The sequence below is a fragment of the Anopheles maculipalpis genome, chromosome 3RL, assembly GCF_943734695.1.
Source record: "Anopheles maculipalpis chromosome 3RL, idAnoMacuDA_375_x, whole genome shotgun sequence".
Classification (NCBI taxonomy): Eukaryota; Metazoa; Arthropoda; class Insecta; order Diptera; family Culicidae; genus Anopheles; species Anopheles maculipalpis.
Window position 1 is genome coordinate 50156655 of NC_064872.1, and position 23075 is coordinate 50179729.

General features: G+C 47.9%; 2 protein-coding genes across 3 annotated transcripts in view; both read left to right on the forward strand.

The window, feature by feature from the left end:
- Positions 1-23075, forward strand: part of LOC126562767 (GTP-binding protein Di-Ras2-like) — a 177381-nt gene that overhangs the window by 265 nt on the left and 154041 nt on the right. The window lies entirely within an intron of this gene.
- Positions 1333-22905, forward strand: LOC126561235 (uncharacterized). Of its 2 annotated transcripts, XM_050217185.1 has the most exons (12): positions 1333-1742; positions 5796-5965; positions 6425-8100; positions 8218-8787; positions 9324-9941; positions 10039-10165; positions 10676-18898; positions 21054-21526; positions 21610-21864; positions 21939-22246; positions 22339-22547; positions 22705-22905. In XM_050217185.1, exons 1-12 carry the CDS (start codon positions 1333-1335, stop codon positions 22851-22853), a joined length of 13188 nt encoding a protein of 4395 aa, XP_050073142.1. In that variant the 3' UTR covers positions 22854-22905. The 2 variants fall into 2 exon arrangements, with proteins under 2 accessions (XP_050073142.1, XP_050073141.1); XM_050217184.1 differs by having other exon boundaries at positions 6425-8787.

Sequence of the window (23075 nt, forward strand, 5' to 3'; positions counted from 1 at the left end):
CTTTTGATGCCCGTTCGTAAAGTTCGCCAAAAGTTGGCAACGTGCCGATTGGTAAGTAGAGTTCTCTTTTTCCCAGCTGTCCAGCGAAGCGATTAAAACCGATTGCATAAGCCCCTGCTAGTGCCAGCACCCATTATTACCCGATGGCTTTCTAACAGTTAAGAGGTCGTTAACAGCACTCGTCAATTAATGTTACAACACTACAAGGATCGAGCGTTATGCGGACGTTCATGAGCGCCAGGACACACGGCCACTGCCATCGGTGCTGCCTTGCCGTAGGTCGAAACATTTACTGAATCCTGCTTTCCTTATTCAACCCTCCCCCGTAAGCTCCCGTTTTTTTTTTTGTGTGTGTGTCTCAATTCGGTGTATCTCTGGGTGGCGGTGGCCAGTTCGCCATGTATATTTCGGGGTGCTTTTATGAGTTTGGCGTGTGCTGCAAACTCGAACCGAGATGAAAGATATCAACCCCACAAAATAATCAATAACCGTCCGTGTGTGTTTTGCGCGTACGACGGACGCTCGTTTTTAGTGTGTCGCCGCGTTATTATTCAAACTGCTGCTGCCGTCTTTCGTCGTCCGGGGGTGGTTGCCTACTACAGCTGTGTGTCGGGACGACTGCCTGAAGATTGGCCGGATGGAAAATGTGTTACATAAAAAGCAACATGTAGAAGGTAACTCTTCTTACAGTGCCGGCATTTTCGTACGCCCCACCAATCCTCCCCCGCCCCTTCTTGCCTACAGTTTGGCAAACAACATCTTGAGCTGAGCAACATCTCTGCTAATGAAAGGAGGAAATTGACCGCTTCCTACTCGTAACGGAGCTCTTAAGAATGTCATTTGGGAAGAGATTCTTGCGAGAAGGTTGTCCTGGATAATATGACCACATATAGCCACAACCACCGGCCATCCGGCATGACGTCTTTTGGAGTTTGGATAATATTAAATGCGTGTTCGAGTGGCCGTTGTACTGTAAGCATCATGTAACTGTTGCTTTTGTGGTGTACTTTCCCTTTTTCCCTTTAACTTGTACACAATTTAATTATCGTGGTGGTGCTACTGCTGGATGGGCCTGACACCTGTACAAACAGGCTGTGGAAATGGTCGTATGTTTGGATCATGAGCAGAAGAGAAACAAAAAAAGAAATAACGAATCAACAAACATTTACACAATTGTTGGCAGCCTCTCCTCCTGTCCTGTCTTGCGTCAGCCTCCCCTCCCCACACCACCCCCACCAAACTGAACGATTTCTGATCACATTCCCTTGTCGTACATTTTTCCCCTTGTCCACAGATTCAGAACGAAATACCACACAATAGGACACCGACACGATGGCTAGTGGAAGGGCAAGATTGCCACCAACTCCCGGTACGGTTACTTCCGTATCGACGGCTTCCTGCGCACGTCCAACGCTGACCGAGCTGCACACCAACAACAACCTGTACCACTCATCGACCGGGCCGGGCGATGGAGCTGTACCGGCACCGGTGGAATACCAGCAGCACCCGATGCATCATCCTTCCCATTCATCCCAACCAGCACGTCTGCAGGCTACTGGGGCGGGCGGAGGTGGCACGCACCATCACCATCAGCTGCACCACCAGCAGCAGCAGCAGCAGCAGCAGGAAGTTGGCATGACCGCAGGCGCTACTACCTCACAAATGCTCCCGGATGCCGCGCTAGGACTAGGACATGGCGTGACGCAATCACTGCGCAAACCGTTCGATGCCCCCAGACACATGTAAGTTTCGGTGGAGCTTTTTTTTTAAATTTATTTTTACCATCATCGAGACTTGCCTTGTTCTTACCTTATTTGGAACAACATGACTATACTGGATTGGATTGGAAGAAGTCTCGTAGCAAAGAACCAGTTAACCCTTTAATGATTTTAGATGGTGGATTCCATTTACGATCAAACTTCAAATGATACGTCGAAGGAGAGAGAGAGATTCGAATCCTTTAATGTTACGTTATCCTACAATTAATAAAGCGGGTTTTTTTTATTATGAAAGGATTTGGGATCGCCATTTGGCGAAACTGGGCATCCAGTGCGAACGATCTTGCTTAATTAGTGTGCATAACTTAACTTAATAATAACTTAATAACTTAACACGTAAGGTCACGCCAGCCATCGCATGGCTTACTAGACTTGTCGATATCACGTAGTTGGGCAGTCTGTCCTCACTACGAGAGGTCGGTCCGGATGGGATTTGAACCCCGGTCCTGTCGTCTGAAGAGCGGCGCCGATTTCGCCTCAGCAACCGGACTGTTGATCATTGCTCATATTCTATAAAATTCGCAAGTTCAGATAGCAGAGAAATCATTATTCTTCTTGGGCTCTATAAGTTGGAGGTTCTGTGGTGTATATAAAACACATCATATTTGCTACTTTTTCCTTAAATGTGTTGAAAAAAACGCATTTGCTTATTTGCCCATACTTTCATCATTGGATGGTACGCTTGCAGTGTCTGCGTTCTCAAAAAGATTTAAACTGTACCGTAAGATAGTTCCGAGGTACGGGTTTTTATGGCATATCTCAACAATTTTTTTATAAAATTGAATTAACATTTTGCCATCATTATTAATTAATAATAATGATGGCAAAATGTCTTTTCTAAATGCTATAAACATTTTAGATCCTAGTAGCTCGTTATGAGGTAGGCAATTACTAAGACCAGAGTTAGGAAATAGAACATTTTGTGCTAGTGACCCAATCATGCAAATGGTAGACTCATAGAACAATCTAGGATTCGAAGCGGATTTATATCTGACTGCAAATCAACTTAAAAAATAATTCTTTAACTATTATTCTATGCTCCGTGTTAATATTTATTTACTTAATTCAACGTTCAATAATTGTTTTCTTACGTTCAGATTTAGGTCTCTTAGTCTCAAAGTATTCTGATTATTTTATGTTATGTAGGAAAATTCTGCCGAATGACTAATAATTATTCAATGTTATTAATGAAAATATAGATTATTATTGTAAAAAGTTCAAATTAATTGAGAAGAAAAACGTTTTTTTTATTCTAATTTTACAAACAAGAAAAAAACATCCTCAGATCTGAATTTTTGCTGCGATTTGCATAATATTCCAGGCAGTTTGAAATGTAAGGGTTAAGATAGTGCAGAAAATAGCGAACGAAACGGAAGCTGCATTGAGTATGATTGATAGAGTTAAAGAGCTCGACTAAAAAAGGCATCATACACAACACAGAGAGATCTCATTTAAAAGTGTACAGAATATCCGCCCGCAGCATCTGGAATACGGTGGAGGCACATTCGTAGTATGACTCTTCTCACTCCCAGGGCAGTCCAAAGCACATCGGTATACATGCCGCAGCCTTAAGATGAATGCATAGCGGACAAGGGTTTCAATCGCTCTCTAACTAGGCTGTGTATTAAGTCAGATGCAGCAAAGAAGAGAAGGGTGGCGTCGGGTGCTGGAAAATCTGTTGCACTGTTTCCTAGAAGATGCCCCTCTCCCTCCCCTCTCCCTGTCCTATACATACACAAACGAACACAATTGCATGAAAGAGGGAGATGCAAGCAAAAGGCAAACCAACAAAAAAAAGAACATACAAGACGACAGATACACAAGGTACAATTAGCAACAGGCGCCTGTCGCATGAAGCAACACATGTCCATTGAATGTGGTGGTGGTGGGCTTCCGTTTGCTTTTTGTTCTCCACATACACACCTGTACGCGTCAAAACAAATGAATACACTCTCATCCACATCACATCGCGAACGTACTCCGCACGATCCTGTTTCCCGGGATACATTTCCCTTTCTTCGATTTATGCGCTGTCCAAAATTCCCCTTTCAATTACTCTCGATCTCTCTCACTCTCTCACACGAGCGACCGTCTCTCCCGTTCGCACACGTGTGTGTAAAAGAAAAAGCATCTTTTGGCGATGCTTTTGGACGAGCTTCTCGCGTTCGTTCCGAGCTCCAAAAAGCTCGCCGTGCAGCACGCGCTGTCAACACAAAACACAAGCTCGGGACATCTGGGTTCGCTTACTCAGCAGCAGCAACAGCGTATACACGCACGTTTGATTGTGTGTAGTAAGAACTTTGGCGCACACCAACACTAGTAAGCATTCTCTGAGCGGATCGCCGAACGGTGCGTTCGTGTGTGTGTGTGTAATGTAGCTGTGTGCAGGTGTTTGCTGTGAGTTGTGCGTGCAAAGCGAGTGAGCTGTGAGGTGGTTGTGTAGTGGTTGTAAAGAACGAAAGCAACAGTTGAGCAAGAAAGACGGTTTGTCGAATGGTCCCGGAGATCTCTTTGCAGCAGCAGGTCCATTGAATCGACTGCCCCGTCGGTGGTGGTTATTTTTTTTTTTTTGGGGAAACACACAGCGGAAGACAATCAGTTTTGGTGTGACTAAAAGAGGAAAGCCGTTAAAACGTCCAGCGCGTTCGGGTTTGTTGGGCGACCGCCAGCTTGTCCAGGGATATACAGTTTTTGGTGGAATTAAGCGCGCAGGTGAGTTTGACCCATCGTCAGGTCGATGAAAAGTTGTGTGTTTAAAAATAGCCGAGCTTCTCTCTCTCTGTGGCCTCGATCTCGAAAGATACCGGCCTGGACAGGATTGTGTTGAGACGCGTTTTTTTTTTAAGTACAGGTATAGATCGAAGAAAATAGTTCCCCTACCCGTAGGTTTTTGCAGTGCGTACATGTGTCGAATGTTTAATGATGTTCCTCTTGGCTTACAAGTGGTTGAAAAGGGTTAAACACCTCGGACCGCTGAGTGTGCGTTTCTTCGATTTGCATACACGTTCTCGATGCACTTTCGATCGAAACGAGCAACAAATTGAACCATTGGAAGGTATGTTGTGAGATTTGTTGGTGAGGAAATAGCAGGGGCTTGTGGTTTTCATTCGCCGTCAGGGGTTTATCGAAAGGGGCGTCAAACCTCGAAGCTTGCTTACTCACACAACCTTTCGTTGCAGCACCCCAACACCGTTCCGTTGTCATGTACGGTTGCCATGCCGATGCAGGATTCCAATCAAATCGAACAAGTGTCACTCGTCGCAAGTTTGTTGTTTGTAACCGATGCGCATCAGATTCACTGTAAGCGTGTGTGTCCGTGCACACAAATACACCCGCCATGTAGGGAATATGAGTGCGTACGCGTGGTGCTAAGGGGAGCTCCGACATCACGAAAGCACGAGGTGAATGGGCGGCTCATTTTTATGCATATATGACCAGTCCAGTCAAGTCGCAAACGGCAACCGTCGGCGACCAACGTCCCACAAGTGTGGTGATTGCTTTCGACCGTATCAAGGTACTAATTGTACATTTTTTCCTCGCTGATTAGTATGATTTTGGTTTCATTCGTCGCGCGAGATAAAAGCGATGGATTTTGTGTCTACAGACCTAGACCTCCAATGTGCAAAGTGGAACGCGAAAGTCCAAAAGGAACATTTCGCCTAAAGGAACACGCGCATTGCGAATGCGGAACGCTCGAATATACCCGCACTGGGGGTATTAATTTACGTGACTTATCATTCTTCAAATAGGTTGGCACTTTAATATCCAGCCGTTGGTGTGGTGCTTGTGCTTATACGAATGGCGGGTAAATGTGTATTTAAGACTGCAGTGTTAGTATTGCTTTGTTTTGTTTTCCACCCAATTCGCACCCCCAAAAAGAATCATTTCAGTTTCAGGGGTTGGGCTCAAGGGAGTGTTTTTGGCACTGGGTGTCTTTTTTTTTTGCTCTTCCATCCATCCGTGGCTTTGAACTGGTTCCTTCTTTTACTGAGTATTCTTTTGCTCTCTCGTTTTCAGACCCGAACGACCGAGCCAGCTGGCCGACGAAAGCGATTGGATGAGTGATTATGCGGATAGCAATCTGAAACGTCGTAGCTCCATCTCGAAAGACTACCTACCGGCCGGAGCGGCGACGACGACGACGGACTGGCTAAAGAAGAGCATCCGTCGTTCGTGGACAATATCCAGTAAGTGAAGTAGTCGCCCGACGAATCATCAATTTATCATCGCCGTCATCACAATCCGGCAACACACAGCAACGCACACCGGCACGATCAGCTAAACCAGCAATCTTTTATCTCAAGCTCTCGCTGACAGGGAGGATGCCGGTCGAGAAGAACCATCTGTTTCTATGTTTTGTAGTACATGCAACGCGTAGCTCTGTAACCATAGTTTGTTTTATACATTTTTTTTTACCATAGCCTTCATCATCTCTTCATCATCAGCTATCCCATGTAGTGCAAGAGGCTTGGTTTTGCTTGTATTCTATAGTACCATTGTAATTTTAGCTCATCTTCGCTAGTGACATACTGCTTTAACTAAAGGACTGAGCACAATGCGGAAGAAACTTCCTAGCGCAGTCCTAGCCTGGTATTCAAATGTAGCCCTTTGTGTAGTCGTATTAATCATGGCTTGTTTGTTTGTAGATGCAGAAGATGATAACGGCTCCACACGAGACCCGGACGTCCAGCCATATCCTAATCCACACCTTCCCCGAAAGCAGTCGCAAAGCAGCTATCCGTCGCTAGTGAAGCATCCCTACTTCAATCCACTATCGATGGCGGACGAGGACGAGTATGGGGAAGAGGAGGAAGAGAGGCATGGAAGTCTGGAAGTTGCCGGGGGGAATCACCGCCCATCGGCACTGCGACGAGCAATGCCACCGAGACAATCGACCCTACCGAACCCGGAGGGTATTTACTATGGCAGCAATAACAACCTGATGCCGCCGGTGTCCGTATCACCGAAGCAGCAGCTCAGTCCAAGCCCGCAGTACAACACAAGTCCGTATCACACCGACAATGAGGCGGACAATGAGACGGGATCGGATCACCGTTCACCATTAGTGGCACGGTACAAAATACGCAGACAATCAACGCTACCCTGCAAGCCGAACGAGATGCTAATTGATGGTGGGAGTGTGGTAGGTGCTGGACTTCCGCATGGTAGTGGTCCAAAAATTATGATGTCTTCATCGCCGAACAGCAGAACGAACTTGTATTCCAAGTCTCCGGAACGCGACGGCATCGAGGCAGCGGCCAAACAGCAGCAACGTTTTCCACCCTTTGTACGTCAATCCACCTTTCCGTCAAACACAAACGACCCGTTCCTATTACAAATCCAATCCCATTCTTCGCCTTCTTCTTCGTCCCTGTCAACACAGCCTTTGCAGTCTCAACAGCAGCAGCAGCAGCAGCAGCAGCAACAACAGCAACAACAACAGCAACAGCAATCGGTTGTACCAACTGTAGGCCAGCAGCGTCAGCTGCCCACCTCCCCAAATCGGTTAGTTTTTAACAAATCTCCCGACAGTGGTACAGAGTCAGGGCCGGGGGCGAGCGAAAGCAGCGGCACTAGTCCGCACCAGATCGGCAATAGAGCCGGCGCACGTAATTACACAATGACCAGGCAGGCGACACTACCCAATCCTGAGCAGCACATAAAACTGCTTCCTACATCCCCTCCCAAAAAGCAACTGTCACCGCACAGCATTAAGCGATCTCCTGACTTTGCACGCCAAAACACGCTTCCAGCCTCGCAACAGCAGCAAACGGCGCCGCCATCGCAGCAACCATCACTGGTGGCGCCACAATCGGCTCCCGTGCTCATACCGATGGCGCTGACCGCTTCGTCGTGCTCCTCGCTAGCCGGTTCAGATGGCGCGGGGACTGGACAGGCGGTCACAATGAACTCACTGTCGGTGCATCAGCACGGACCCAAATTTATGCCCATTTCGCCGCGTCAGAAAGCATCCTTTCTTTTTCCCCAACCTGCCGCACCTACACCACGTCCCTTTCACTCACAGCAGCACTTCCCGACGCACCTAAACACCTCGCCCTCGGCATCCGCCGTTAGTAGTGGCGTGACCGGTGCCGGCCCAGTGCCCGGCATCGGTGTGAGCCATTCGTCCTCGACGTCCCTGTCGTCTGCGGTTGCGTCGAAGATGATCAAAGTGCGCAGCCACAGTAACGAGGAGTACACAATGACACCGACTACCCGGGCTGGGCTGGGGATGGGTACGGTGAGCGAAGGACGGCGCATGCTGCCAGAGATACCGACCGGTGGTGGCACCGGACCTGGTGGTAGTCGATCCCCGAGACTGGTACGTCAAGAGCACGTAAGAGACGAGCTGCTTATCGGCTGCGTTAATAGCGTTGCTGGTCAGGGCCCGGGCTCAGACAAACGAACCACCACCTCATCATCCTCATCTCCCAAACAGAAAACGTTCGCCGAAGCGAAACAAACGATGGTCGCGACCACAATGGCGGAGGACATGATGAGCTATGAGCTGTACGGAAGCGGCGGTCAACACACGGCGGCCGGTGTCGGCTACGAGGAATTTTACGACGAGGATCAAGAGTTTTCGCTGGGACCGATTGAGACCGGTGCTGGATATCAGGATAGCGACGATTCGAGAGGAAACGAGCAGTTCAACCTGCATCAGATACAACAGCAGCAAAGGCTGCCTTTCGCGCCGAACGATTCCAGTCCTGATTCGTTGAGCGGAGCGCAGGGTACTGGATATGGAATAGCGGGAAATCGTAAAGATCGGTTGCGCTCGCGTCGAAAATCTCGCGATGTGTACGATCCGCAGGACGAGATGAGTGGTACCGGCATTGTCGTCGATACGTCCGATGGTGGCAACGGTGTTGGTTCAGTCGTTGCTACCGTTGAACCCGTCAAGAGGAAACCGGAAACAATGCGCTCGATCTCCGAGGAAGCTCCCGCTGCAAAGCCGCCGAAACCGGTTACTAGACGATCGTTGTCGCATCCTGAAAAAGATACACAGGTTAGTAGTTTTGGTTCTGTTAGTCCATGTAAAAGTACATTCTGATGTTATCCCTGTCACCTAAAAAAATCAAAGTGTTTTTTTTTTCTGGTGACTTTTTTATTTATTTATAATTAATTATGACGGTCTAGTGCCGTATTGTTAACTGGTGACGTTTTTGTTTGTTCATTTTTATCACTATGGTTTCCATATATCTAAATCTATAGAAATGGCACAGATTATCGAACCTGTGCTGCGTTAACTTGTGTGTTGGTAATGCTTGCAATCTTTTTTGAAGTAGCAAAAATATCTTCATTTGAATACTGTAGATTTAAGAGAACAGTACAGTGTAAATTGTCTAAAAAAGGTTGATTTTTGTACTTGTTTTAATTTAAATTTAAACGACTTGTAAGATAAGCTATAAGTCTTGAGTCCTGTCTAGTTCACACTGTGGCCCGTACCTTCGGAATTAGGTGTTCCATGGATTTTGTAGAAAGCTTACGATAGATTAGATAGTACAAAGTGTTTGTTAACATGTTCCTATTTCTGTTTTGCAGGTATACAGCTCGAAAAAGTTGGATTCGAGCAAAATACCCTCACCGAAACCGTTAACGGAGTTGCAGGATCGTCAGCATAAACCATCCACTGCGATCGGGTCATCGACATCACCGCGTAGAAAAAACATAAAATCGTTCGATTGTGGCACAATCAATTCGAAAGGGTCCAACCTTCAGCCTGGCAGTTATACCAACCAGTACCAACCATCGGACAGTGGCAGTGCTGGAGGTCCAACAGCGGTTTCGCCCGGAATTGTCACAGAGTCGAGTTGCAGCAGTAACACTCGTACCAGCGGTTATGGTGGATCAGCTACAACGCTCGCCGGTAACGTGCCTGCCGGACCGGCTACGAGCGGTGGACCGATGGCTGGCTTTCAGTCGTTTGGTCAGCGAAAGATATCGGCGTTCCAACAAATTCTACAACGGCAGCGTTTGCAAAAGCGCGACTCGAAGAGCCTCGACATTGTTGCCTCGAAGCTAATGGAGGAAAAGTATGGAAGCCGGGCGCAGGACGTGGACGTATCGAAATCTCTAGACGATGGTATATTCTCGGAGAGTGCTGGCCATCAGTCGGATGACAACAGTAGCGATGAACATATCAATCTCCCCTACAAAGCGGTAAGAAAGTTTGATTACCGGATGGTTCTCTGCATAGGAACGTTTGTAGTAAAGCATGTAATTTTGTTTCCTTATTGCTTCACGCGTGCCCTCGCAGAAGGATAACAAAACCACACTTGGCGAGGCGGAAATACAGAATGCAGTTGAGGCGGCTGCCGTCATCTTTAAGAAGGTGGTTCTGCAGCGCCGAGAGGAGAACAAATGCAAATCTTCAAATGCTAATCGTAAGTGTTGCAATGCTGTTGTATTTTTAATGGGTGGAATGCTTGGAATTAATTTGGAGGCGCTGTGGTTATGGTGTGGGGAGCATTAAAACCGATTAGAAGTGCTTAACAAGAAGTGGGTAGTTGGTCCGTAGGTGGGCTATTTCTAAAGTACGAAATGCATATACTGTAGGCGTGTTTACCGAGTATCGCATACTGTGGAACTAACCTTTGTGTGTCTGTTGTATACCTTGAAGCACTAACGTATGTTTGGGTAGCTTGGGTGCGTCGTGTACTTTAAACTAGTTGGTACGTTTTGGTGGTTTTGTTGGTGGTAACAGAGTTGGTAAAGTTTTCGTTTGCACTATTTTTCAATGAGTTCTCATGGAATTTCTTTTTTGTTTAAATCATCAATGTTCCAAATACGACCGTTGCGTATCATTTGCTCCACTGCTGGTGACGAACATTTGTGTGGTGCATATTGGTTTGCTTCCGATCGTGGCCTAAATACGGTACTGGTGGTGTCCAAAGACGAGTGTCATAGCAGTGCAGATGGATTAACCGATGAATCGGCCACACTCGGAGGATATTCGTCGTCGGAAACGGAAGCTGTCGGTCGGATGCAATCATTTGGCCAGAGTGTTCCCACCAGAGCAGCAATGCCACCGGATTACGAAGAATATCGGCTGGTGTTTTTCAGTTCCGATTCATCCAGCAAGGAAGAGGAGTACGATAGCAGCTCCACCTCGTCCTCTTCAGCAATACGCCATGCAAAGCGCCACCGTTACCCTACGACCTCGGCCTCGCTCGATGAGTGTGACTGGGATTACTTCGAACCGGATATGATGCCCGGAGCGGACGAAACAAAGAGTGCTTTTTTCTACGAAATGCTTGCGATGGCAACGGCCACCGCGCAATGCGTTGGTTCCGCTCATAATCAGTGTAAAAATACGGTTAGTGCATCAAAGGTAAGCAACACAGGCAGTGGTCGAAAGGTGGACAACCGTGCCGAACCATCTTCCGCCTTTTGTCACTGCGAATGTTGCAATCGTCGACAGATGCAGTACGTACCGATACCGGTCCCAGTGCCAGTTCCCGTGCCAATCGCGGCCTTTCAAAGTTGGCTGTACGAGCAGCAGCAACAGCTGTTACTTATGCATGGTACAGCTGATGTACCAGTGGAAGGCAGCACCAGTACGGGTGGTCCAAGTGCCGCGGAATACGCCTTGCGAACTGATCTAGTGCAACAATTGTGGAAAAAGTTTGCCGATAGTAGTGAAACACGGGTGCGAAATGTTCCACCGGAAACGGAACCAGTGGCAGCGGGAGGTGGTAGTAGAAAGGTTCCTAGCCATCCAAAATGTGCGTGCCGATTTGGTAGTGCTTCGCGTCGTGATGTGGTTGAAGCCTGTGCAACATCCGAAAGCCACGACAGTAGCGATAACGAGCGAAATGCAACAAAAGTGCGCACGTGCAAGCATCTCAACGTGCGACACAAAAGTGGCGTAGAATCGGAACAACGCGCTCACGGGACGATTGGTCGTGGTAGTGGTAGCAGTGGATCCAGTGGTTCTGAAGCGACTGCAGCGAGTAGCCGAGTGCATGTGCAAAAAGTAACCACCACCCCATCGGCTGCTACATCATCGTCGTTGTATGGTGTAATGCGTTGTGATAGTGTTGGTGGTGTGGCGTCGATTTCATTTGATCGCGACGATGTTGGTTCGTCGTCTGTGAGCCCAACAGCAGCCCCTACTGCACTACAACTGGTACAGAGCGCTGTTGTTGTACCACCACTACGCACAGGTGAGTTCCCGCTGGCCGTTCCGGTTACGACGAGCGCAGCCAACGATATCGTTACAACGGCAGCAACGTCGTCGTCGTCGGCGGCGGCGAAGCCCATTCAAGCGCAAGATAATATCGTCACTGGCGCAGAGACGAAGACGACGGCAAATGGTCGTGTCCAAACACGCGAGTTTATGCCGGACAGTAATGTACGTGGTAGTGTTGTGGCAACATCGCTTTTGCCAGCCACGGGCGATAGTGTTACCGACGAAACAGGATTAACTACTGCGAAGACGATGGATGATGATGAACAGTGGCAGCGGCAGTTGTGCAGCAGCAGCAACAGCAACGATGGTGGAGCCGATTCTACAGGATCGGCACGAACGAACAATATCGATTTACGAGACAAACAGCAACGAGGAGAAGCTTCCCAATCTAGTGAAGCTAGCGATACGGGCGGTAACGTTAACAGTGATAATAAAGGTACCGATATCGATAACAAATTCGTCGTGGACATTGAAATTACGTTGCCGCCCAGTAGCGAAACCGTAGTGAAAGCAGTGAATGAAAACAACCCTCGCCGTGTGCCAGCAGTAGCACCATCAGAAGTAACTACTTCCTTGAAGGGTGAAGAAAATGAATGGCAGGAACAAGCTGGCAGTAGTAGTGAAATGAGGAAAAGTTCTAAAAATAGGACAGAGAGTGCAGACGAACCACAGGATGGATACCTGCAGTACGAATTATTGTACCACCTGGCCCAGACAGGCGGCCGATCATCACCGTCATCGTCGAGTGCATCGTCGAGTGAAGCGGAAAACGCTGGCGAAGTGGAGCCCCAGCAGGGCCGGAAAGCCAAGGTTGGAAAGTATTCGTTCCATTTGACCGAGAGCAGCGATGGTAAAAGTTCCTACAGTTCGTCGCGCTCCTCCTCGCGATCAGCTTCGTCGCTGCAGGAAAAATGCAGTTCCTCCTCGGACACTGATCCGGGGGAGGATTATTTCGATCGAGATCATGCAAACGATACCGAAGACGACGGTTGTTGTTTTGATGGCGATGATGATGAGGTATCGGTCGGTGGGCCTCGCGGCGGTGCTAGGCGCACTGGTAAACGATTCAATGCCGTGATGGTGATCAATCCCGGACACAGCAGTGGCAGTGATGGCGAAGGGCCAAGCGACAGTGACAGCAGCGACAATCAATCGATAAGAACCGAAGGGGGTGAGCATAGTAGCTACTACGGTGAGGTCGCAGGTTTCCCCCCCTTTGGCGGGTACGATGGTGACGCCGATGACGATGTTGTTGGTGGTGTTATAGTGCTAAAACGAGTGAAAAACATATCCGATTTCGAGGAGACAGAAGGTGCCAACGAACACCAACGATCCGAGCCAATAGACGATAAATTGGTTCGAAATTGTGCGGAGGTGTCAATCGAACAGTTGCCGTCGCCTTCGCCGCCGCACAATGAATCGACCTTAGGAAGTCGAGAAGCGGACGAGGTGGCGGCGGCGTCGGCGGCAGTAACGACAACGGTGGTAGATCACCAGAGCAATGTGAAATGTACGACAGTAAAGGGGGGAAGCCGCAAAAGCGGTAAAATTGACAGCAGCCCACTGCCAAACTGCGAGCAAGCAACTTCGGTGGACCCATGTTACGCGAATATTGGTGAATCGAACACACACCATCATCAACAGCAGCAGCAGCAGCAGCAGCTAGAAGAGAAAGGTACCGTTTCTCGCAGTGCACCCGATGCAGATTGCCAGCAACAGAAACACGACCAACAGCAACAACGGTACGATAGCATAAACGTAGAAGAGAAACCACAACACCACCAACACCACCACCATAACGACGCGCTTACACTACACACAGGTAGTGGTAGCGTTACAGGTGTGTATCGCGTTCGTACACCATCACCATCACTACCACCATCAACAACAGCACAGGGCACGAATGCGGCCACTTGCGTCGGTACAGTGTTGGATGAGTGTGTAAGTGGCGCCACAACTACAACCACTATGGAATCGGGCGCACTGGGCGACATAAGATCACCCCAAACGCCCCATACGGTGGTAGGCACAGCAGTGCCCAGCAGTTCGACTATTAAGGGTGGCAGTGGCAACAAGTACAAGAGTCTTGTTATGATCACAGATGACACATCGGACGCGAACACCAGTAAAAGCAAAAGCAGTAACGATCACAAGAACGGATCGATCGCAGCATCGAGCATTTCCAGTGAAGGTGTTGTGGCAAACGTAGTTCAGGTAAAAGTGGCAAGTGCCTCCCCCACAACGACGACGGTGAAAACGGTACCCAGCAGTAGTGCAGCAGATATTGTTTGTGTTCAGTCCCACGATCACGATGAGATCACTTTGGGGCAGATTTGGCCCTCTCCTCCCGTGGCAAGTGATGATCGTTATGCTGTAGCTCAAACGCTGTGCTCGTTGCAAAGTCTGCCAGAATGTCTGCCAGAGCAAAGTCGCACGGGTAGAGTCGTCAGTGGTACAGGGCAACGGCAACACCACGAACACACGGGCATAGCACGATCGAGTGTTGAGTTGGTGAGCAGCGGTGCTGATGATGATGACGATGGTGGTAATGCTGCTAACGACTGTGGCGATCAAAAGAGTTCAACGGAGGAATACGAAAAAAACCCGACATTGGACGCGGCTGGAGCACTGATGGACCTTTGCAATCGTCATTCGCCCTCGGTGCGGCCAATGCCCGTTATGGAAGGCGAGCATTTGCGTAGTGAGAATGACGTACAAGTGAACAGTGCTGATCTTAGCAGTGATTGTGATGATTTTTACCAACAGATCAGTGCCACTGATGGTGTCGATGAAAATCAGCAGAGTGATCGCGTTCCTAAAGCTGCCGGTGAAAAGTTGGCCCAACCCGTGAGCTTGCAATTTGCGGACGAAACGAATCGACGGGTGTATGGTAACGAAATGGAACGTTACGACGATGATGATGACGGTGATGATGGAGGAGGTGGCGCTGATGATAGATGTGGTGGTATGCAAACCCAAATCGGTAACGTGACGGCAAATGAAAATGTTACGGTTACGACCGGATCGACCACATTATCGGCAGTAATCTGTTTGGAGGATGGGCTGGCGGATGACGACTCGTGGGTGGAAGAAATTAGCCAGGACGAGGAAGAGTTCGCTACAACGACTGCGACCGAATCGGATTTAGATGATTCGAGTGAGGAAATGTCGTTTTCGAACGATCGCGAGGAAGAGCTTCGCGGGTATAATCGAACGGCGATCGACTTTACACTGCACACCATCGTGGAAGAAAGCTGTGAGGATAGTGAAATCGATTCGCGCGGATCAGACGTGCAAGGACGTAGGCGCGGTCGTCGAAATGGACGGGGTGTTGACCATGGGACTGAAGTTGGGCACGAAGGTGATGGGGAAGATGGGACACGCGATCCTGCCCATCGGCTGTCTGCTTCGGAGTTGGAAAAGTATTTTTGCTACGGTCTTGGTGGTGATGGTGGAACGAGCAGCAAAATGGGCACTGGTACTACTGGAAGTGGTGCCGAAAATTATGGTGGAATAGGATATGGGCTAGGCATGCATGACGATCAGAGTGAAATGTCAGAGGAAAGCAGCTCGCTGTGTAGCGATGGGCATGATTCGCTTGGCAGTGGGACAGCTTCGGGAAGTGTTTCAGCCGCACGGTTGTCCGGAGCTTCGATGGAAAGCCACGATCAGGACAATGAGGATAATTCAACTGACTCGGTGACCGATTTGGCTTCATCGCGATTGGAAAAATATTTTCTCACCGGTTTCCTGGGATACAATACCACAGACCGAGGGAGTACTGGCGGCGGCAATGGTGGCGGCGGTAACGGATCGGACGGTAGCGGTGGCAGTGTCGGAAGCGACAGTGAAGGTCACGTTAGTCCGGAACAGCGCCGTAAACGACTGGTACGGGCAAGGGGTGCCACAAGATCGCACAGTTCGCTGGACAATTTGTTACTGGCCGGAAAGGATGCAGAGCATAATCACGAATCGATCGGATCGAACATTAGTCAGTCGGCGGGTTCATCGTACGAGGCGGCAGGTATGATTGCAAGTGGATCCGGCACCGGCAGTGCTGTCGTAATGGGTGGTAATGGTGATTTGGATCATTCGTCGGAAACAGATACCTGCGACGAATCGTCGGCATTGTATGCGCACCAAGATCGGTCGGAATCCTCGCCGTACGATACGATGGGAAAGAGAAAGAAGAAGTTTATGACTAAAAAGATGGATGTAGCGATGGCTCGTGCAGAGCAGCAGCAACAACAGCATCACGGAGTGATTGGAGACCCAGCCGTCGGTGTGATTTGCTCCGAGTCGGAAGATAGTCGTAAAGGACCTTTGTTGCAAACAACTACCCTTGACGTGGGTAGTGGGCGTGAGGCGGGTGTTGTACCCGCTGTTAACAGTTCTTCCCTGCATCCCGCAGGGGTTGAGAACTCAAGAAAGCAGACCAGTCGAGACAGCGGATTTATTGGCAGTAATGATGATTTGCTAAAGGAAGATCAAACGTTAGCTTCTTCTTCGAAAGCAACGCCATTTTCAACAGTCGAACCAATTCTGGAAGAAAACAGAAACGAGAACAAGGAGACCGATGCAGAGTTAATAGACACAAATCAGGCTACGTTATGCAGTACGTCCCGCTTGCCATTGTCTCCCGGTACTAGTAGTATGGCGAAAAGCAACACACAAGGCACGGGAATGGTAAACTTGGTACGAAAGGACAGCTTCAACAACTGGAGTTCGGATGAGGAGACGAATCTGATGATGTCCAAAATGCGACAGTTTTTCAAATCGCTTGTTGCCGCTTCGGCCAATACGAGGAAGTTACCGAACTCGAGCAGCTCTACACCAGGAGTAAGTGGGTCCAACACACCACAGCAGGGCGGTAGCACACCGGTAGCACGTCCACGAGGGATGCGCACGAAACCGCCCCAGCTGGTGTACTTCGAGAATGAGTTGACGCGATTGATGAAGACGGTGCCGGGTATCCGGGACGAGCAGGTGCGTGAAATTGTGGAGTATTTGAGCAGTGAGGACACGTGGTCAGATTCGTACGATTCGTCTGACTACACAAGCTCCGATCTGGAGGGTACAGTCGCTGCAGTTGCGGGAGGAAATCCTTTTGGATTACAGGAAGAAATTTCGGCCAGCTGTAGACAGATTATCAACAAGTTCGATAGCAGTGTTAGAAAGGATGAAGAAGGCGATATCGGCGACGGAGGTTTAGTGACACTGGCAATGTCAGAGAAAGCAGAATCGCCCCTGGTCGCACACCACCGTCACCATCATCTGCATCAACCGCATCCACAGCAACAACAGCAGTCGTATCATCAAACGCCACTTAGCAAAGAGACAGCGTTTGTGTATCAACGTTTGGTAGCGTCTCTGTCGAAGGTGGTTTCGAATGAGCCGCCCAGTAAGGAAACCAATGATCCTTCGGTGGATTTACAGCCCAATGCTTCGGGGGTTACAGTGACACCGAGTGCGAACAGTTCTTCGTCACCACCACTGATTGCGAAAGTAATGCACCATATCGGTAGTCGCTTGGTGGCACTAATGCACGAAGTTAGCAGTGGCGAGTCGCACGCTAGTATATCGCCTAAACCGCATCGTATAGGTATGCATCGGAAGTCTGGCCAAGCGATTCCGGGTAATGTTGGAAGTGGTGTTGGCGTCGGCGCCGCTGGTAATACTTCCACGGGAGTAGGAGCAATACTAGGGCATCATCACCATCATCATCACCATCACCTACACCATCATCATCAGATTATTTCCGCTACAACAACAGAGGATGATGAAGATAGTAGTACTTCGGAGAGCAACGATCGTCAACATCCACACCATTATCATCATCATCGATCGAGGATAGGTGTGGGAGCAACGGCCCAAGAAACAGCACCTCCTGCCGGACAGGAGGAAGATGAGGAGGTTGGAGCTATCGAGGGTGGCGCGTCTGTGTCATCCTCCTCCTACGCTATGCTGTTGCCGAGAAGTAAAAGTCACGATCTTTTACTAAGTGATCAGCGATCGCAAGGACACTATCAGTATCACTCCGGCACTGGAAGCGATATGGTCGGTGAGGAACGAGGAGAAGCTAGCGATTACGAGCGGTTCTCATGGCGTGGAAGTTTTGAATCGGCCTTACTCGCAAACGGGGATTCTCGCACTAAGCTCTCCATGCTGGATAATTCTTCATCTTCAAAATCCATATTGGTGGCGAAGCGCCGATCTGCCGGTGATCTGCTGTTTAACAATCAAAATCTAAGCCAGGAACAGCTAGATCGTGTTCGTAGCTGTGGCAGCATCGGTGGCGATAGAGAAGAGCTCTGGGAGGAGAAGCAGCAACAACCGCATCCGTATCAACAGAATCAACCGTACCACAATCTGCAACAGCCTCACCAACAACAGTTGCTGCAGCAGCAACACCATCAACAGTATCCGCAAAGCTCAACTGCAGGCAGCCGGCGACGGTTATCTAGTGTTGCAGCTGACGAAGAAGATACGGATTCCGATGAAGGAGTCATGAAGGGCGGTAGCAATCGATTGGTTTTAGCTTCGCGATCTACGCTTCCGCGTAGCTTGCAGAACACGATGATCAGCGGTACCACTAACTCGCTGCCACGATTACCGACGTCCCATTTGCAGACCATCATGCAATCTGTAGCATCCTCTTCGGCATCATCCTCTTCGGGGACCGGGTCGTTAGCTATCAGCTCGTCGGCGGCCAAACCTACCACCGCAGGGACAGGTGGTATGGGCATGGGACAGAAATCACAAAGTGTGTACCACTTTTTACAGAACAATGTAAAAAGTGCGCGCTATCGTGCGCCGGGCTTCAATCGCCCACCTTCAGCACCAAAGCGAGCCATGTCTGCACCAGGCCTACAGCCACCTTATCCGCGACGCGAGCGGCGTAATCGCTTGCAACACTTGTCGAATGGTAAGTTTTCGTAGGTGTTTAGGACTTGAGCTGAAAGGAGATATAGCGTTCGTACCAACCGTTGTTGATAGTGGCCTAGTTATCGTACTAGCGTCAAGTACGAAGGAACGTGTTCAAGTGAAATTTTCAGCTCATCAATAGAATGGAATTTTACGAGGAAACTAACAGTGCCAAAAAAATTTGATATTTTGTGTTAAATATCCATTCGCTCGTGCACAAACTTAAAACATTGTTCTAGCTTCTTCCAAATTTGTCTTATGGCGCATTTCACAATTCTGATATATTTTTGGTTCAGTTTGCTATAGAATGTTTGGTTCAGTAAAACATTGGAAGTTTGTTTTTTGGTTCATAACCTACATAAAAAACAGGACAGGAAAGCTGAGTAAATAAAAACCCTAGGGAAAGACGATGGATACAAAACTTAATTAACTTTTTTTAAGAACATGGTGATGGATTATAAAAACAAGTTTTCCGAGTCGAGTACTTTGCTTGTTAAGCTGCTCAATCGGTTTGTTGCATTTTTTATATGGAATTTATATGTCACTACATTTAATGTACTTACCAAAACATGAATTAATCGTACCCCGTAGTGCATGGCACATAGTTTTGTTATTTTTGGACGATTGACAGTGTCATTCGTCAGAAAGTGTGTTGGGTTTTTAGACCTTGGCCAATTACGAGTAATTGACCCTTCGTGTCAATTACATTTGTGCTCGCCTGAGACATTCTTCAGAACGCTGAGTTCGCTTAGTGGTGTATAGGTGTCCCATCTACAGCGAACAGTTCTTCAGTGATGATGATTCTTATTGGATGTTTATCTTCGATATACTATCTTCCTGTGTATATATGTGATCTCAATCAGTGTCTCAGGTCAGGCTTATTTAACACAAATGCAGCAATTCATGGTTTTTGGCGACAGAAGAAAGATCTAAAACATCAATTGGTAAATGTAATTCATCGTTGACGCCGGCGTTCAGCGTGTAGTTACCTGCGCAGCATTGTCAGTGCTACGTTTGCTCTGAGAACAACGACCAGCGGAGCAAATTATTATAGTGAACATATAAGAAAAATGATCAGTGAAAAAACTCCTCACAGCGTGCAGACAAGATAATGGGAAAATCGAAATGGTGGAAAAAGAAAAAACACTCCGTGAACAGTAGCTATTCACATTACAAATTAAAAGAGAAAGATGCCGTTAGTGTTTCAACGATCTCTAGCGCGAAAGTGACTAAGGGTGTCCTAGTGCAACAAGAAAATGCCAAACATTTAGTTCATAACGATAGTGGTAGAAAAAGATTTAAACCAAAGAGTAAAAAGTGGACATGTCCGTTAAGTTGTTGTTCTAGGAGGAATGGTTTAAAACCGAATACCATCAGTAAAACCTCAACGTACGATCGAACATGTTCTTCCTGCAGTGTCCTGTCACGTTGGAGTGGTTTAGTATGTTGTTGTTCGTGGTCGCGTTGCTGTCGTTGCTGTAATGGCTACCAAGCTGCTGCAGCTCCTTGGAATCGTAAAGGCAACGATGACGAAGATGTCGATGCAGCTTTTGAAGCTTACAAACTACAACTTGGTACGGTTTTGGACAGTTCCAATGTGGCAAATGGTGCCGGCACTGGTTCGGATTATGATGCATTATCACCGTCACAGAAAAGTACCATACGAAAGTTGAACAAGAACGCTAGTTGGGGCTGGAACGATAGTTTCCGATCGGTATCGGACCGGTTTCTCGAATCACTCGAACTGGACGATGTTAGTACGGGTGACAATAGTTTGCGCAAAAAGTTTAGTGTATGCTGCCGGAAGCGCTTGTCTTCGCCATTCCGGGAAAACAAAGCGATACTGGGCGAAATAGAATTAGGTTAGCTACCAGTTGTGATCTATGTGATGTAGGTCTGGGGAATGATTGTAGCTTGTTGCAGTTGATCGGGGTAAAAAGGGTTTCCGGGGCACAGCACCACCACCACTAGGAAGACTGTGGATGGCAGAATGTGAATTGGCTTCGCTTGCTGCATGTGGAAAGGAGTAAAGTCAAAATAAGTATATGCTATGGCTATGACGAAAAATAATACAATTCTTCTAGGGTATTGCAGAGTTGATGAGGAAACATTTTATAAAGAATTCAGCATTAATTAATGTTTTATGTGTTTTTCAGAAGAGTGCAACAGTCCGGATTTGACAGGATCAACAGGGGCGCTGGGTGGAGATGATGAGCAGCAAGGAAATAGTTCACGCAGCGCAGCAAGAGACACGTACGAACGGCAGGGCGATGGAACAGCTTCAAATGGGATGCAGCATAAAGGTGGAAGTATCGTTTCGTCGCCAGTCGGATCGGCCGGCGGTGTCAGTGATAATTGGCCATCACAGTCGGATGAGGATATTGATCGGCTGGTGGCACTGCACCAAAATCGCGCCAGTCTCAGCTCCCTAGGAGTACGGTCGGACTCGATGGCTAGTGTATACTCAGGCGCCGGTGAAGGTCGTTACGGCACTGTTACGGTTCGCGGACAGATCGAATTCGGTATGCAGTACAACTATAAACAGGGTGCATTGGAGATACATGTCAAGCAATGCAAAGATTTGGCCGCAGTGGACACGAAAAGAAACCGTAGTGATCCGTACGTGAAGGTATGAAACATTTCCAGCTTTGGCAGCTTTGGCGTATCAGTAACGCACTTGCTCACCATGATGTGTAAAACGTTTTATTTTAGGTGTACCTTTTGCCGGACAAATCAAAGAGCGGCAAGCGCAAGACCAAGGTAAAGAAGCACACACTGAACCCGGTATTTGATGAAGTGCTTCGGTTCCACATGAGTTTGAACAGTTTGCAAACGCGTACAATCTGGATCACTGTATGGCACTCGGATATGTTTGGAAGGAACGATTTTCTCGGCGAAGTCATGATGGGTTTACAGGATAAAGTGTTCGACAATCCGCAGGCGCAGTGGTACCAACTGCAGGAACGGGTAAGCATTGTATAGTGTGTGTGTTTTGCTGTGATCAACATTACATGAGATGTGTATATTCATGCTTCCTTTAGAGTGAACCATTTGAAGATTTGTCAGCATATAAAGGCGATATCATTGTCGGGTTAAAGTATGTGTCGGCTGATGCAGATAGTGGTGGAATCATTGGAGCTGGTGGTGGCATTTCTGGCGGTAGCGGTGGATCAGCGGGCAGTGGATTTGGAACGCTTAATCTGCGAAAGTTTAGCACTCGATCCCTAACGTCCAACTCTTCGTCGACCCTTTCGGGGCATAGTAAGGGTGCGTTGCACGTGCTGGTAAAAGAAGCGAAACACTTGCAACCGATTAAGTCGAATGGTACCTGTGACGCTTTTTGTAAAAGGTATGCATTTGCACTTGTCCTTCACGAGGGTTTGTTTGGCGTAGATTTTGCAGTAATACGATATGTTTTTTTTTTCAATCTCTTGTAAACAGTTATTTACTACCGGATAAGAATCGCAGCTCAAAGCAAAAAACACCCGTTATAAAACGAACCAACTCGCCAGTGTGGAATTACACTTTCGTGTACGAGGATGTTTCACTGGCAGAATTGTCTGAACGAGCGCTGGAGCTTACAATATGGGATCACGATCGACTGGCTAGTAATGAATTTTTAGGTGGTGTTCGTTTTTCGCTCGGAAACGGTAAGTTTATTGTTTTGCTAGAGACGTCATCATTTATAGAAGCTAATTATGTATGCTATGGTTTTTTTGTTTTTTTTTGCGTCATCATGGGCGATGTTGTTTCTACGCTGGACTTCCTGTGCCGGACAATTGTGGATGTGATTTTGCTTATTCCCAGGCAAACACAATGGCAGGGCTGTTGAGTGGATGGATTCCACTGGTAAAGAGCTGTCGCTGTGGCAAAATATGATTAATAGGCCCAACTTTTGGGTTGAAGGGGCCCTCGTTTTGCGGCCGTCCCTGGAAAATGCTAAATTTTCCACATAATTTTCAGAACCCCCCGTAGAAAGCCGAGGAATCTTATAGTAGAGCAGATTCCTCTACAATCCCTAACACTTGTTCCATTCCTATCTTCACCCTTAGAGCTAATTATTGTAATTTGGAAAAAGAAAAGAAAGAAAAAAAACATAGCAAAAGTAGTATAAACAGCAAATAGTTGTAAGACGGGGCAAAGACGGGGTAAAAGGAGTAAGTTGCTCATGAACATAC